Consider the following 16165-nt stretch of genomic DNA (forward strand, 5'->3'; position numbering starts at 1 on the left):
TTTAAAAACAATGAAGACTTCAGAAACATAAACTATCAAAGTAGCTCTTGCCTTAGTATATTTCTTGAAATGACAGTAGTAATAGTAATGATGATGTTCATCATGTCATACTCTTTAGGGATTTCTGTAATTTTCCAAGTCTCCAACTTCCTCTAATCTGGATTAGGACATCTTTCCTTTGTGCCCCAAGAATCTGCTGCTCCCCTTTATCAAAGCAAGAGACTACAGTGATTCATTTACTGCTCACTTGTCACCAGGGGACTCTGCTGTCTTGAGGGTGCAGGTGGTTATATCTGACAATGTCCACTGGACCTAACGTAGTGCTTGACTTAATATGGCATCAGAAACAATGCCGAATGAAAGCATGGCCTCTGTAAATGACATTTGCTTTCATGTACGATGAGAACCTGATGAGGATGTTAGCTCTGCCTTTTTATACCAGTCCCCTCTCAGCTCTACGCCCATCTCCCTTCCACTACCCCCCACACAAGAGCCTAGTTTGTAATATCTTTAGATAAGAAAACCGGGCAATAGTGGCCACCAGAAAAAGTTCAAGTTGTATAGATTCTATGGATTAGGGACTAAATACAGGTGGGAGAGTCCACCAGATCTTGTCACATGGTAAATAATAAAGTTTAAAAAACAACCATTGGATTAATTCATTTAATAACAAAAAGTCCTATATAAAGGACTATCTATGGATTAAAAAAAGTGGGCCGAGAGAGCTAGGATTGCTTGCCCAAGGTCACACAACTAGTAAGTGGCAGGACTGGGATTTGAGTCTAGAAAAGTCACCTCTCTTAACAGCTCTGCTATACTGCCTCCCACAAGTACATTAGGTGCTTCAGGACTACAGTCTTGCGATGCTGGTTAATTAACATTTGATTGTCTTCTAACTTTAAATGTGGGTTGTCAAATTTGTGCTTTTATTTCTAGATGAATAAATGAAAATAAAAAGAATAGTTACAGATTTAGTTTTCCCCTCACTTAAAAAATATACAGCTCCCAAGTAGAAGCATAAGGAATCACATTCAAATGCTTAGCTTGTCAGCTCTAAAGCAAGGTATCTGACAAGGGCTTTTCTAGCTTTGTAGAACACTTGTTTTCCACTTCATCATCCCTAGGGTATTTTATCATTCAGTGACTCAGAAGAGAAACTTTTGAAAGGACAGTAGTTACTGTAAGACTTACCTTTCTTGAGTAACTGCACTGTTTCTTAAAATCTCCAGTTCATTTAATGACATTTTATGCCTTTCTTTTATTTCATTGACTTTCTGGTGAGCTTTGTGAAGTAAGTTAATAAATTTGTTTCTTTCATTTCGAATAGTGTCATACAGTTTAGCAAACTCTCTGAGTCTGTGAAAACACAAGAATTTTTGAAACTTGTGAAATAAATGTCTGTTTCCCTCTTTAAACTAACTAGATAAGTCCTTGAGTAATTCTTTTACCTCCGATGAATTTCACGTTTTTTCTTCCTGTGTATCCGGATTTCAAGATCCTTTGCTTTGATCTCCCTAACAATGTTGGTATATTTTTGCTGAAATATAAAAGTTAATTGTGAAATTTTTAAAAAGTCCACCACCAACAGCATGTGGATATTCCCAGCCTCACCCCATCTCATAAGTATCCAATAAAGACCATTCTATCTTCATCAGCTGGGTTGTGCAGATCACAGGGAAGAGGTGAGGGTGAGGGCTGAAAATTACCTGGCCAGCTGAACTGAATTGCATTGACTAGGACAAATGGTTCATTAAAGGACAGAAAGATCCAGAGAGGAGGAACAAAAAGGAGCCTACCCACGTTGGTTTGAGGAAAAGTTCAGGGAACTTTTCAAGAGCCAAAGAATGATTACGGAAAGCACGACTGGGTTGGGTGAGTGAGGAATTTGTGACGGATAGTTGAGGGAGGGGGTTTGGAATCTTTTTTTTCCCCCTTTATAGAGGATAATTGCTTTACAGTATTGCGTTGGTTTCTGCCATACATCAACATGAATTAGCCAAAGGTATACATATGTCCCCTCTCTCGAGCATCCCTCCCACCTCACCTCCTACCCATCCCAACCCTCTAGGCTGTCATAGAACTGTTGAGAGTTGAAGGCTCAATGATTTTTGATGAGAGACTGAAGTCATAATTTTACTTTTGTTTGTTTATTTTTGGCTGCGGTGGGTCTTGGTTGCAGCGCGGAGGTTTCTCTCTAGTTGCCGGCCAGGGGCTCCAGAATGCGCAGGCTCAGTACTTGGGGCTCAATTGCTCTACGGTGCAGGCTCCCTGGTGCAGCGGCTTAATTCCCTCCTAACCCCGCTCCCGCATGTGGAATCTTCCTGAACCAGAGCTCAAACCTGCGTCCCCTCCATTGGAAGGTGAATTCTTAACCCCTGGACCACCAGAGAAGTCCCTGAAACCATGATTTTAAAGCACCTTTCCATTATTTTGTACTGTGGGTGTTTTTTCCTACAGAATGAAGTGATGTGCTGAGACCAGCCCCATAAGGAGGTAAGAAACAAGATTCCACACAAATATTTTAAAAGACAGCAGTTATTGTTTCCAAAGTCCTCAAGATATACCAAGTGCTAAATGAACTAGTTACATCTTAAAATCTAAAGATATTTTGTCTCTTATCTAGGGTGAGAAATATATTCAAAGAAGTACAGAATTTTGCTAGTAGAAACCAGTTTCTGCTAGCCTTAAGGACTGTGAGAGCAATTCCCATAAAAGAAACTAGACATCTGAGTAACTGTGTCTATGAAGAATTAAAGAGATGTAAAATGTAGTCATCCACTCCCACTTGAAGGTGATAGCAACGTTGACTTTCTTTGTCAGTCCCTTCACCTTTTATCTTAGCGATGTAGATGAGAGGTGAAAATAAATGATAAGATTGACTGTTCCTTATGGAAAATATACCTTATGGAAAGTGTATTACCACTGTTTAACAGATTAATCAATCCCCAATGCTCAGAATAGTTCAGGGAAACAATATTTTCCTTTATTGATTTCCATATTTCAAGAGAAAGAATTGATCTCCTTTGAGAGAAATTAGAGAGCTAAATTAGCCAATTTAGTCATGAGATTTGACAGACACAGATTAGTCACACGTGGATAACACATGTATCAGGTTTTGAGGTTAATTTAAAAATTGTCTAGTTCATGAAACATCCATGTTCCTTGTAACAAGTATCTTGCCCCTTGTTTGGTTCCTCCTCTTCCTCCCCTCCGCCACACTGTTCCTTCAGGCTGCCTTCTTTTCCCCATTCCTCCCTGTCCACTGTCTTTCCTTTCTTTACTGAAACCCCCTGAACTCTACTGGGCTTTGCCTGAGCTTCTGGGACAAGGATCCAAACTGTTCAAAGGGGATTAAGTGACCACCTGACCTCTCCTCTCGGGTCTCACTATTTGACACACTTTCCCCATCTTCCCATCCCCCGACCATGCTAAACCTTTAGTTTCTCTCAACTATTCTGGGGTGGTGGAGGATGTGGCAATAAACAGTTAAAGGGCAGTTTGAATAGTTGGCCATGTGTTGTGTGATGCAGATCTTTACCTTAGTTTTCTCTCATCTGTATTTATCCTCATGGCTCACTAATGCTTTGTTGTGTGTTCTTCCCGAAAAATAAGAAACGCTACCCTGTGTGGGCTCGATAAAGGACAGAAATGGTATGGACCTAACAGAAGCAAAAGATATTAAGAAGAGGTGGCAAGAATACATGGAAGAACTGTACAAAAAAGATCTTCACAACCTGGATAATCACAATGGTGTGATCACTCATCTAGAGCCAGACCTCCTGGAATGTGAAGTCAAGTGGGCCTTAGAAAGCATCACTAGGAACAAAGCTGGTGGAGGTGATGGAATTCCAGTTGAGCTATTTCAAATCCTGAAAGATGATGCTGTGAAAGTGCTGCATTCAATATGCCAGCAAATTTGGAAAACTCAGCAGTTGCCACAGTGCTGGAAAAGGTCAGTTTTCATTCCAATCCCAAAGAAAGGCAATGCCAAAGAATGCTCAAACTACCGCACAATTGTACTCATTTCACATGCTAGTAAAGTAATGCTCAAAATTCTCCAAGCCAGGCTTCAGCAGTACGTGAACCTCGAACTCCCTGATGTTCAAGCTGGTTTAGAAAAGGCAGAGGAACCAGAGATCAAATTGCCAGTATCTGCTGGATCATGGAAAAAGCAAGAGAGTTCCAGAAAAACATCTATTTCTGCTTTATTGACTATGCCAAAGCCTTCGACTGTGTAGATTACAATAAACTATGGAAAATTCCAGAAGAGATGGGAATACCAGACCACCTAACCTGCCTCTTGAGAAATCTGTATGCAGGTCAGGAAGCAACAGTTAGAACTGGACATGAAACAACAGACTGGTTCCAAAATAGGAAAAGGTGTACGTCAAGGCTGTATATTGTCACCCTGCTTATTTAACTTATATGCAGAGTACATCATGAGAAACTCTGGACTGGAAGAAACAGAGCTGGAATCAAGATTGCCAGGAGAAATATCAATCACCTCAAATATGCAGATGACACCACCCTTATGGCAGAAAGTGAAGAGGAGCTAAAAAGCCTCTTGATGAAAGTGAAAGAGGAGAGTGAAAAAGTTGGCCTAAAGCTCAACATTCAGAAAACGAAGATCATGGCATCTAGTCCCATCACTTCATGGGAAATAGATGGGGAAACAGTGGAAACAGTGGCACACTTTATTTTTGGGGGGCTTCAAAATCACTGCAGATGGTGACTGCAGCCATGAAATTAAAAGACGCTTAGTCCTTGGAAGAAAAGTTATGACCAACCTAGATAGCATATTCAAAAGCAGAGACATGACTTTACCGACTAAGGTCCACCTAGTCAAGGCTATGGTTTTTCCTGTGGTCATGTATGGATATGAGAGTTGGACTGTGAAGAAGGCTGAGCGCCAAAGAATTGATGCTTTTGAAGTGCGGTGTTGGAGAAGACTCTTGAGAGTCCCTTGGACTGCAAGGAGATCCAACCAGTCCATTCTGAAGGAGATCAGCCCTGGGATTTCTTTGGAAACAATGATGCTGAAGCTGAAACTCCAGTACTTTGGCCACCTCATGTGAAGAGTTGACTCACTGGAAAAGACTCTGATGCTGGGAGGGATTGGGGGCAGGAGGAGAAGGGGACAACAGAGGATGAGATGGCTGGATGGCATCACTGACTCGATGGACTTGAGTCTGAGTGAACTCTGGGAGTTGGTGATGAACAGGGAGGCCTGGCGTGCTGAGATTCATGGGGTTGCAAGGAGTCGGACATGACTGAGCAACTGAACTGACCCTGTGTGAATGCTTGCTCAGAATTAAACAAAGCTGCACTCAGAGACAGCCAGCATCTGGGTCACATGGTAAATTTAGGTATTCTACTTTAGCAACATGTTGTATCATTTTTAAGAAGAGTTATATACTTATTATAGTGTTTGGGGTGGTGGGTCTTCGTTGCTGTGTGTGGGCTTTCTCTAGTTGCAGCGAGTGGGAGCTTCTCTTCCTTGTGGTGCTCAGCCTTCTTATTGCAGTGGCTTCTCTTGTGGAACACCCGCTCTAAGTGTGTAGTCCTCAGTGGTTGCAGCACTTGGGGTTAATTGCTCTGGGGCATGTGGCATCTTCCTGGACCAGGGATGGAACCCATGTCTCTGGCAGGTGGATTCTTTACCACTAGACCACCAGGGAAACTCCATAATAATTTTTAAAAGAGGGTCTCTGGACACAATCCTTATGTAGAATAAATGATTGTAATTTAGGATTTTAGCTATCATAGAAAGATTGTTTTGCTATTGTTTCATGGTCGATTTTGTTTGGGGATGTTGCACTGGGTCAGCTCTGGCACTTGGTCAGGAGCCCAGGAAAGGCATAGGGTGAAACAGATACTAAAGGTAACTGTCCTCACATTGGTTTAAATGATGCTGATTCGATGAACTTGGGAAGGAGAGTGGTTTGATGCTGCAGCTCCTGAGTTGTTCCGGGTAAATCATGATGGACTGTGGGATGGTGGTGAATCACAGACACCTGTGCCTTTGGGCCTGTCAGCCATTTCCCCTGGAGGTACCCACCTTATTCTTACTGAAATTGTCATCTGCTCAAATCCTCTGCTCATTGTCATTGATCGAATTCTTTTCCCCTCTAGATTGTTGACGGTTGCCAGCTGAATCCTGGGACTGTTTTTCATTGCATGGTTGAGTTTTGTTTAGGGAAGCTGTGTAGTCACTGAACTTGAAGGGGACTTAGTCATAGTTTTCTAATGAACATTGTATTAACATGAGGCTACCCTGGACTGTTGTGGTAATTAATGAATGGTTACAAAAATGCAGTTACCTGAGCTTTCAGGAAATCCTTGGATTTTTGCTCCTTCTCATCAATTTTGATTTGAGTCATACGGACAAGGTTGAAAAGCAGTTCTTGAATGTTTTCTTGCTCCTTTAAAAGCTTGTTTTCCTCAGCAAGTTGCTGTTCTACTAACTTAGACTCAGCTTCTGATAGGATTTTCTTTTGGAAAAACACAAATGTTATAAAGTATTTATTTGAAGGAACACACTAAGGCCCTTGCACTGCAAGGAGATCCAACCAGTCCATCCTAAAGGAGATCAGTCCTGAGAGTTCATTGGAAGGACCAATGTTGAAGCTGAAACTCTGATACTTTGGCCACCTGATGGGAAGAACTGACTCATTTGAAAAGACCCTGATGCTGGGAAAGATTGAGGGCAGGAGGAAAAGGGGTCAACAGAGGATAGATGGCTGGATGGCATCACCAACTCAATGGACATGGGTTTGGGTGGACTCCAGGAGTTGGTGATGGACAGGGAGGCCTGGTGTGCTGCAGTTCATGGGGTTGCAAAGAGTCAGACACGACTGAGTGACTGAACTGAACTAAGGCCAGTATCTCAGACAACTTTAAAAATCTTCTATGTAGAGTTTATTAAAACACAAAAAGTAACTCTGCTGCCTTAGCACCAAGTATTTATCTTATAAAAAGAATGTGCAAACATGATAACATAGAACTTTTTCTTATTCAGAATATATTTTCAAGTAAGGTTTTGAAGAGAAATAAAAGCATGTTTTACTTTGACAGTGGTTTTGGATAAACAAAATTTGAAATTGGATATTAGTGAAATAATGCATTTATCATTTATTTTGAATCAGTAGGCTTTTTACTTTAAACTCTCATGAATTTGTATAATTTTTTTGCCAGCTCAAACATATTTTTTTCCCTCCTCCAAAATTTTAATGTGGGTTTGAGTGGACTTTGAGATAAAGAAACAGACTCATATTAGGTAGGATCATACTCTCTTTGACTCTTCTAATGAGGTTTCGTGGAACACAGTTAAAAACACAACTTTGCATTAGTCATTCTTGGAAACTTAAGTGAAACTTGATATTAACCTGCTGGGTTAAATTCCTCTTAGCTACTTCAACTTCCTTATGGAGTTCTCGCCTTCTCTCAGATAATGTAGAATCATCTTTAGGAATAGCTTCAATCTGGAAATCAGAATTTAAAATAGGTATTATACAAGAAAGAAATTTTCAGTGTCCTGTAGTCAACCCCATCATGAACCTTTTGAAAATGGTGGGCAAATTACGATTCTCACTCTTACAGGAAACTGCTTATTATGCTGACTATTCTTTGTAAAGTCATGGTAAATTGAAATATGATGATTTGCAAGAGATTTGTAATTCACCAGCTGCAAATATTCTACTTCTTATTCATTTGAAAATAAAAACCTTACTACTCTTGATGAAAGTGAAAGTGGAGAGTGAAAAAGTTGGCTTAAAGCTCAACATTCAGAAAACGAAGATCATGGCATCTAGTCCCATCACTTCATGGGAAATAGATGGGGAAACAGTGGAAACAGTGGCACACTTTATTTTTTTGGACTCCAAAATCACTGCAGATGGTGACTGCAGCCATGAAATTAAAAGACGCTTACTCCTTGGAAGAAAAGTTATGACCAACCTAGATAGCATGTTCAAAAACAGAGACATGACTTTGCCAACAAAGGTCCGTCTAGTCAAGGCTATGGTTTTTCCAGTAGTCATATATGGATGTGAGAGTTGGACTGTGAAGAAAGCTAAGTGCCGAAGAATTGACGCTTTTGAACTGTGGTGTTGGAGAAGACTCTTGAGAGTCCCTTGGACTGCAAGGAGATCCAACCAGTCCATTCTGAAGGAGATCAGCCCTGGGATTTCTTTGGAAGCAATGATGCTGAAGCTGAAACTCCAGTACTTTGGCCACCTCATGTGAAGAGTTGACTCATTGGAAAAGACTCTGATGCTGGGAGGGATTGGGGGCAGGAGGAGAAGGGGACAACAGAGGATGAGATGGCTGGATGGCACCACTGACTCGATGGACGTGAGTCTGAGTGAACTCTGGGAGTTGGTGATGAACAGGGAGACCTGGCGTGCTGCGATTCATGGGGTCGCAAGGAGTCGGACACGACTGAGTGACTGAACTGAACTGAACTAATAGTTGCTAGCATTTATAGAGCATGAGTATGTGTTAAGCAAAGTTCTAAGTGTTTATATGCATGCTGCTGCTGCTGCTGCTGCTAAGTTGCTTCAGTCATGTCCAACTCTGTGCAGCCCCATAGATGGCAGCCCACCAGGCTCTGCCGTCCCTGGGATTCTCTAGGCAAGAACAACGGAGTGGGTTACCATTTCCTTCTCCAGTGCATGAAAGTGAAAAGTGAAAGTGAAGTCGCTCAGTCATCCAACTCTTCATGACCCCATGGACTGCAGCCTACTAGGCTCCTCCATCCATGGGATTTTCCCGGCAAGAGTACTGGAGTGGGGTGCCATTCCCTACTCCGGCTTATGTGTATAGTCTTATTTAATTCTCATAATAACCCCATTAGGTAGGTAATATTATCTCCAATTGTACAGATGAGAATGAGGAACAAAGACATTTAAGCACCTTGCATGGTGGTATACATGTAAACCCAGGCAGTTAGACTCAGAGCCCATGGTCTTAACACTGTATTTTACTACCTCTTTAATGACTCAGCACTTTGGAAACCTGTCTTCAAATGATATTTTTTATATCAATACTTACCTGAATTCATTTATGAAATACTATAAAGAAAAATAGGAATTATTAAGAACAGAATAGTTGTCTACTCTGTAGTAGTTTGAGTACTTGGAAAGTTGTTATACAAAAGAAAACTCTCTTAACTTTTTTGTTGATACTTGAGATTCCATCATTACATTTCTATTGTATTAGCTTGTGCTTTTGTCCTCTGTCAAAGTACTTTGAAGAGAGAACATCTTATTATAAGATATTGTTCCCTTATTAGCAATGAACTTATCGGATTCTTTATGATGGAGAAGAAGAGCAGAGAAAAAGAGGACACGTGGCAGCTGATGGGGAAGGAGTACCATCCAAGGATACAAAAAGGGTTTCATTGGGGTGCTGACTGCATACTTGACTCAGAGAAGATTTAGAATTGGATCTTCACATCAAAAGCTCATGACTCCAATCTGATGTGGTTTATTTCCTACTGTGACAGCACATACTTCTAGGCACCAAAGTTGAATATTGGCTAAAATGTGTCCCAACAAGAGAAGATCATACTCCTTCAGTGACTTTAAGGTCACTAAACAGCATCCTTCTGAAGTTCACACTGATCTTTTAAAGTAGTTGAAATGTATCTTTGGATGCTTCACACCCATGAACCTGTGCATCTTCAGTAGCAATTTTTTTGTCCACAGAGGCCCAATGACATCCTGCTTTCCATGGCCTCTCCTACTGCAGAGAGCTAGCTGCTGAGAAGCATGTACTGGACTTAGGAAAATGGGACATGGTATTGTGAAATCCATGTAACAATATATAGACTTTGCGATTTGGATGAGCAGATAATTCCTACAGCAGGTCAGAAAATGGAGAGCTCCACATAGACTTGAATAATCAAGGAAGGTTTCAAGGAAGAGTTGAGAAGCCAGTGAGGAAGACTTTGATTTTTCCTTCTGGAAAGTAGAGTTAATTCTTCCTGGACAGATTGGAGTCCAGCAAGTATCTTGGTCCCTGACTATTTCTCTGCCACTGATGCCCAGGAGCAGGCTGCTCCAAACATTGCTCCCAAGTGTAGGCAAATCTGTACATGTACACTGACAGGGACTAGAGAAGCTTATACAGTTTCTATAGAAGATATGATGAGAGCAAACTCATCAACTCCTCTGTCAACTAAAGGCTCCTGACAAATTTTCCTGGATTCAGGTCTCAGGCATTTTAAGTTTTTTCCAATGTTTTAAATTACAAACAATACTACAGTGAATGATACTCATTTTTTGAACTCTGCATAACTGCTTTTTGACATTTTCTCAATTCTCCACAAACCCAGCCCTCTAGTTTCAGGAGGGAATTATGTGTGCTTTGTTTGTGAAAGAGGTAACAAGGTGAGCCATTGGTAGCAGAGCTTCCTGGCTGCCTAGCCAATATCTATCCTCCACTTTGACCTTACTAACTGAACCCCAATTTTGTTCAGAGCTGCAGTGTATCCAAAAATCTTCAAACTCCTTCAGAGTTGGGGGTGATGATAAGAGCCAGGTGGGCCAATAAAATGTAAGTGGAAATCTGGAGGTGCTCCTGGAAAAGTGACTGTTTTAGAAAGACAGTGTCAGCCAAGTCAGCTGCCATATGCATTTTGCTCTCTGCCCTTCCTCACTTCTGTATGATCTTATGCCCAGAGGCTTAATGACCATTTTTGTAATGAGAAAGCTGAGAGGCTCTGGACTTTGCATTATGTGAAACTGCTTGGTGTGTGCCTATCTTTGGATTTTTTTTTATTATTTGAATGAAGCAACCCCTATTTACTTAAGCCACTGTAATTGAGTGTCTGTTACTTCTTGAAGCCAAATTAAAAACCTGATTGATACATCTCTTCCAAAGGAAATCTTCCTAAGGTAATCTGGGGAATAGGCTGGAGTTACGCTGAAGTTTCCACTAATGGAAGAAGAGAAAAACTGATCAAGTATCAAAGTTCTAATATTAAGTTCTAATACCAAGGTAAAGTAATTGACCATTATTTTCGAGTCCCCAAACTGTATATATAGTATGTTTTGTAAGCTTATTCATTTTAGTGATTTATTTGATTTTTGTAGAGTAGCATTTGATGTATTTTTAAAAACTGTGTGTTTATTGTAACAAAAAATGAAAAATGTAGGTAAAGTAAGAAACTAAACATCTTCACTCCCCACTTCCACATTCAGATGCTACTCATCAGGAGGCAGCATTAATAGTTTGGTGTCTGTTTTTCCTGACCTTTTAAATACATGAACAAACATTTACTTTCATAAAATTAAGAAATAAGGCATATTCTGTTGTAAACATCCCAATTACTTTGTATCAGTGAACTTCAGTTTCTTTAAGGCTCTGTTGTTTTTCTAAAATATTTCAAATTTTCATAAGGTCTGTGGAATTCTGGGAGAGTCTCTACAGTCAAAGGCCTAAGAGAATCAAACAGTTGTCCCTAGGGGGAAACAAATTTTGAAGAATAGCCTGAGCCCTTCATGCTTTCCTTTATCTTTTTTGTTTTTGGAATGCTTGCAAGTCTGAAATGTTCAGGCTGGGAGTGACTGGCCTGACCCACTCCTATTTTCAAGTACTGCCAGTCAGCGTAGGACCATGGCTGGGGTAATTGTAAGTCATAAGTTCAAAGAGGAAGTTAGTCTTTCCCTGAAACTGAACTAGAACAAAAGCATACACTTGAAATCAGTGAAGGAAAAGGACTTTTATTTTCATTTCTGTTCTACACTATATGAGTGTTATTTTATGGACTTAATAGCTAGAATTAGTCCAATATAAATAGTATTTCTTTACTAAAATACGAACAACTTGTGAGCATTCTACCACAATTTCTTCTTTGGTCAGGAGAAATCCCTTATATATTTGTGTCAAGTGAGATAAGTCTATAGTGGCAAACCTCATCATCAGAAACAGAATGCAGTTAGCTTTATAGTACTCTCACTCTTAAATATAACTTGATAGCTAAGGATTACCACATAGATGAGAAAAATTTCTAGTAAGAAAGAGAAAAAATAAACAAGAACACAAAAAACAGAAGAATGTAATTTGCAGAGAAAAGAAAAAAATAAAAAGCTGTTATTAATATCTTTGGTGAGATTAAAAAATGATATGAAGTATGCATAAGGGTACAATAAAAAATAAGCATTAGGAGAAAAATAGCTCATGGAAATTTAAAATATAACAGAATGGAAGAAAAAGTGGAGGAAATTTCCCTTGTAGCAAGTCAGAAAAACAAACAATGGGAAATATGAGAAAAAAAAAAAAAGACAAGAAAATTAAAGGGATTCTTTGAGAAGGTCTAACATCTGGATACTAGAAGTCCCAGAAAGAGAATAGTAAAATAAAAGTGGACAAACTTGGAGAAATTATTTAAGATGGTGTTTCAGAGATGAAAAATGTAAGTCTCTTTATTCAAAGAACCCACTGTGTGTCCAATATGATGGCTAAAAATAGAAGCCTCACAGTGGGAACTTCATCATGAAATTTTAAATTTCGGGAGGCAATAAAAAATCCTACAAGTTTCCAGCATGGAAAAAAAGAAACACTGGTTTCAAACAAAGAATCAAGCATGAGAATGGCACCAAGTGTCTTAGAGAGTGAGTGAGTGAAGTCGCTCAGTCGTGTCCGACTCTTTGCGACCCCGTGGACTGTAGCCCACCAAGCTCCTCTGTCCATGGGATTCTCCAGGCAAGAGTACTGGAGTGGGTTGCCATTTCCTTCTCCTGGGGTCTTAGTAGTGCAATAAAAGGGAATTGATCTATGCCTTCATTATGAGGAAAAATAATTTCCAATTAAAATGTCATATCCAGTTAAATTTTTAATTATCTGTTAAGCTAAAGTGAGGATAAAATATTTCCTAATATGCAAGGTGTTCTGACAATGCATTTTCTGACACACCAGTCTTAAAAGATTACTTTCCATTCACCTTTTCTCAGGTAAAGGAGGACAGTATCCCCTTCCCACAAAAAGAGAGTAAGTCAAAGGAGAAATAGAAGAGACTCATGGACTACAGGATCCAACACAGGAGAGAGATAAAGGGAGAGACCAAGATGGTGCAGTAAGGCTCCTAAGCTGGGGAGTGTACATGTAGAGAAGTGAGACCCAATTTGCAACAGATCGGAAAGCTGAGAAGAGAAAAGCAGCTTCTGATGTCTGGCAGTTGACCTGGCACTCACAGCTGGGCCTTGGTGTTCTGTTGAACACAATTTAACAGAAAATCACCATCAGACAAGACCATTCTATGATCATAGACAAAAACAAGACCACTTTGTATTTGTTTTTGGTCACAGATACAAATAAGAACATTGTCCAAGCCATAAAATATCATGTATTCCCATCTCCTGGTCTTCCTTGCCTATTATAGCTCTAGCCTCAATCTAGTCTTTTCTCTTTCTGCCATAAAATTTATTAAGATATTCAATCATAGGATTACCCTCACTTTCTGACAACATTCAAATCTAAGGCAAAGTCCTGTTTTCTTAAACCGTCCCCCAAAACACATAACACCAGCCCCAAACCTATGTGTCCTTTCTAATAGGCTACACTGAGATACCCTACTGTTCTGCCTGGTGTGTATTTTCCCTTGCTGCAATGAGTAGTAAACTCAACTCATTCAACCATAGATGTGTTCCTACTGTTCAGAGATTACTGAAAAGTCTCAGAAGTGATTTCTATAAGAAGATTAAATGAATAGACTACCAAATGTGTTTTAAGAGAGGAAATTTATTCACTAACAGGTCAGTTTGGGATTGAACTAATGATAAGTACACAGAAAACTACAAATAAAAACACAATGTATATAAATATTGGGGAATACAATTTTGTAAGTAATTATCTAATGTGACTCAGGTGTGGATAACATTTATTCATAATAATGCAAATATGAAACTTCAAAATTGTTAAAATTATAGCATAAAGCTATTTAGTATATGGAGGGACAAGAAATAGGTATGTTCAATGGACAGGGTATAAAATAAGCTTATTCTTCATCATTTATAGTGAGAAGTAAAAATAATCAGGTCTAAAACTGAAAAATAAAGGAGTAGCATCATTCACATATTACTTAAATGATGAAGATGGATCACAAGAATTAGCTAAAGGAAGAGGACTTAATTAAGAATAGGAAATAAATGGGGTATGTGCTGTCATCTACCTTTCTATACCTGAGGCAGACATCACTAATCAACTACAGAGCTGATAAGCCAGTGCTGGGTCTCAGAATCCTTTGCAAAATGTTCACTACAGAGGGCTACCACCAGCTGAAGAGAATTGGCACTTGCCTTCCTTGGACCATATGATCTTTACAATTCCCCTGTTCTTTCATCCCATGATTATGTAAAATAAAGATCATTGAATGTCTTGAGCCGGTGACACATTAAAGTATCATTTAAGATTTTTTTCAGTTTTATTTTTTTCATTTAAGAATATTAGTAGCAAAATGGAGAGTAGACTGAACCTGGAAAAAATAGAACAAAGGGAGAATAGCTGGTGGCAGTGGCAGTCATTCAGATGATGCAGAGTAGATACTGAAAGGCTTTCCTGAGGGTTATCAGTAGGGCCTGAACGTCCCAGCCTTGCCTTTGGAATGAAATAGCCATATTCAAAGTCTTACTCTGATTATAAAATTTTCTTTAGCCTTTGAAAAAGTTTATATATATATACAGGAAGAAAAGCAACAGTTGTTTCTTGGTACCGTCCTCTTGGAACCACATACTTTCACACCTGTAATCACTTTATTCCTTGCAATAATCCCAGTTCAAAGGTTGAAAATGCCGAACATCAGCAGCTGTTCAATGAGTCTAGGATTTAAACCTGACTCTGCCTGACTCAAAACTGATGCTCTCCTCTATATAGTTAAGTTGTCACAATTGCCTTGAGCACTGGAAGGGAGTCACTAAGAGAAATGCAGAATCACTTCTAAGTCAGAGCAGAGAGAGAGGAATCTTCTAGAAAACTACAAATAAAGGAAAAGTGCTGTTGGAAAAAGCAGTCTCCTTCCTGCAGCCTTTCCACCCCCACTTAGCTACAAAAGGATGGGCTTTGGCCCTGGAACTCTTCCTTATGAAGAAATAGGGAATACACACAGCCTGTACTGGGTTATCAATTTGTGTGGGAATATCTTTCCCTGTTTCAGGCACAATGAGAACTCCTTGGTTCTGCTTAAGCCTGTATATCAGTGGCCCTCAGGCACACCGCCAGCTTTCAGGATTTCAGACTGCACAAGAAGGATCAAGGTTCCTTTCACCATAGTAAGACAATTGTGAGCATAGGCCAATCACCCTGAGTTGGCCATCAGGAGAGACTGCTGGCCACTGGGGACCAAAGTTCACTACTGAAGCTGATCTTCCTCTGTCTCTTTGTGTAGGTAGTGTTGCTCCATCCAGTGCTTGACTGTTGTGTTTCCCTTGGTGACTCCAACCCCAAGATGCAGTGGGCCCCTCCCCAAGATAGGTGAGTGGTGCGTAGCATTCCGCTTCCTTGGGATTGATGACCTGCCTGGTACATGACTTGATGTGTACATACAGAAAATGACATAGTTACTTGGTTAGAGGATTTTGTTGTCACAATCTTGAGTATGTTTTTAGTTTGAAAGAAAATAACCTTACAGACATAATATTCCAACTCTTAAAACATGACAGTGAATGTCAAAGCAAAATCCCCAGAGTCACTGAGGGGACTGTGTTAGAATGTAGATATGGGGTTTTATTCCTCTTCTGTACCTCAGTGGAAGTCAATAGGAGCTATGATTAAAATCAGAAGTGTACTTTAATGTATAGTTTGATTTCCTGAAAGTGTGATATCTTTAAGAAATTCTCTACATTTCAATTTGTCATGGTTTTCCCTAACCCTAGCAAAGTCTCTCTCCTTATGGCAGACTGGTCTTCTTTTTCCTTTTTTTAAAGCCCAATAAAAATCATATATACTTCATGAAACTGCATGATCAACTGTATTTCAACATACAGAAACAGAGCCCATTGTACTTTAGTAATATAGGTGATATGGCATTTAAGGCTTTTCTTAATTAAAAGCCAAGAATCTTATTTGCATTTCTTTGAAGGAAAAGACTGTAATAATGACAAAGTATTGGCAAAGCGATGAACCAAACAGAGAGGAAATTCTAATTATAGACTTCAGAATTAAGTTT

At 39.7% G+C, this 16165-nt stretch overlaps 1 protein-coding gene across 1 annotated transcript in view; it reads right to left on the bottom strand.

Moving 5' to 3' along the window:
* CCDC146 (coiled-coil domain containing 146) overlaps positions 1 to 16165 on the bottom strand; it is a 116783-nt gene that overhangs the window by 11632 nt on the left and 88986 nt on the right. The window contains exons 9-12 of the mRNA XM_068973368.1: positions 7386 to 7481; positions 6321 to 6491; positions 1449 to 1537; positions 1192 to 1356 (exon numbers count right to left, since the gene is read on the bottom strand). Of these exons, the coding sequence (XP_068829469.1) occupies positions 1192 to 1356; positions 1449 to 1537; positions 6321 to 6491; positions 7386 to 7481 (521 nt within the window). The remainder of the gene's footprint in view (positions 1 to 1191; positions 1357 to 1448; positions 1538 to 6320; positions 6492 to 7385; positions 7482 to 16165) is intronic.

Source organism: Capricornis sumatraensis, chromosome 5, assembly GCF_032405125.1.
Source record: "Capricornis sumatraensis isolate serow.1 chromosome 5, serow.2, whole genome shotgun sequence".
NCBI lineage: Eukaryota > Metazoa > Chordata > Mammalia > Artiodactyla > Bovidae > Capricornis > Capricornis sumatraensis.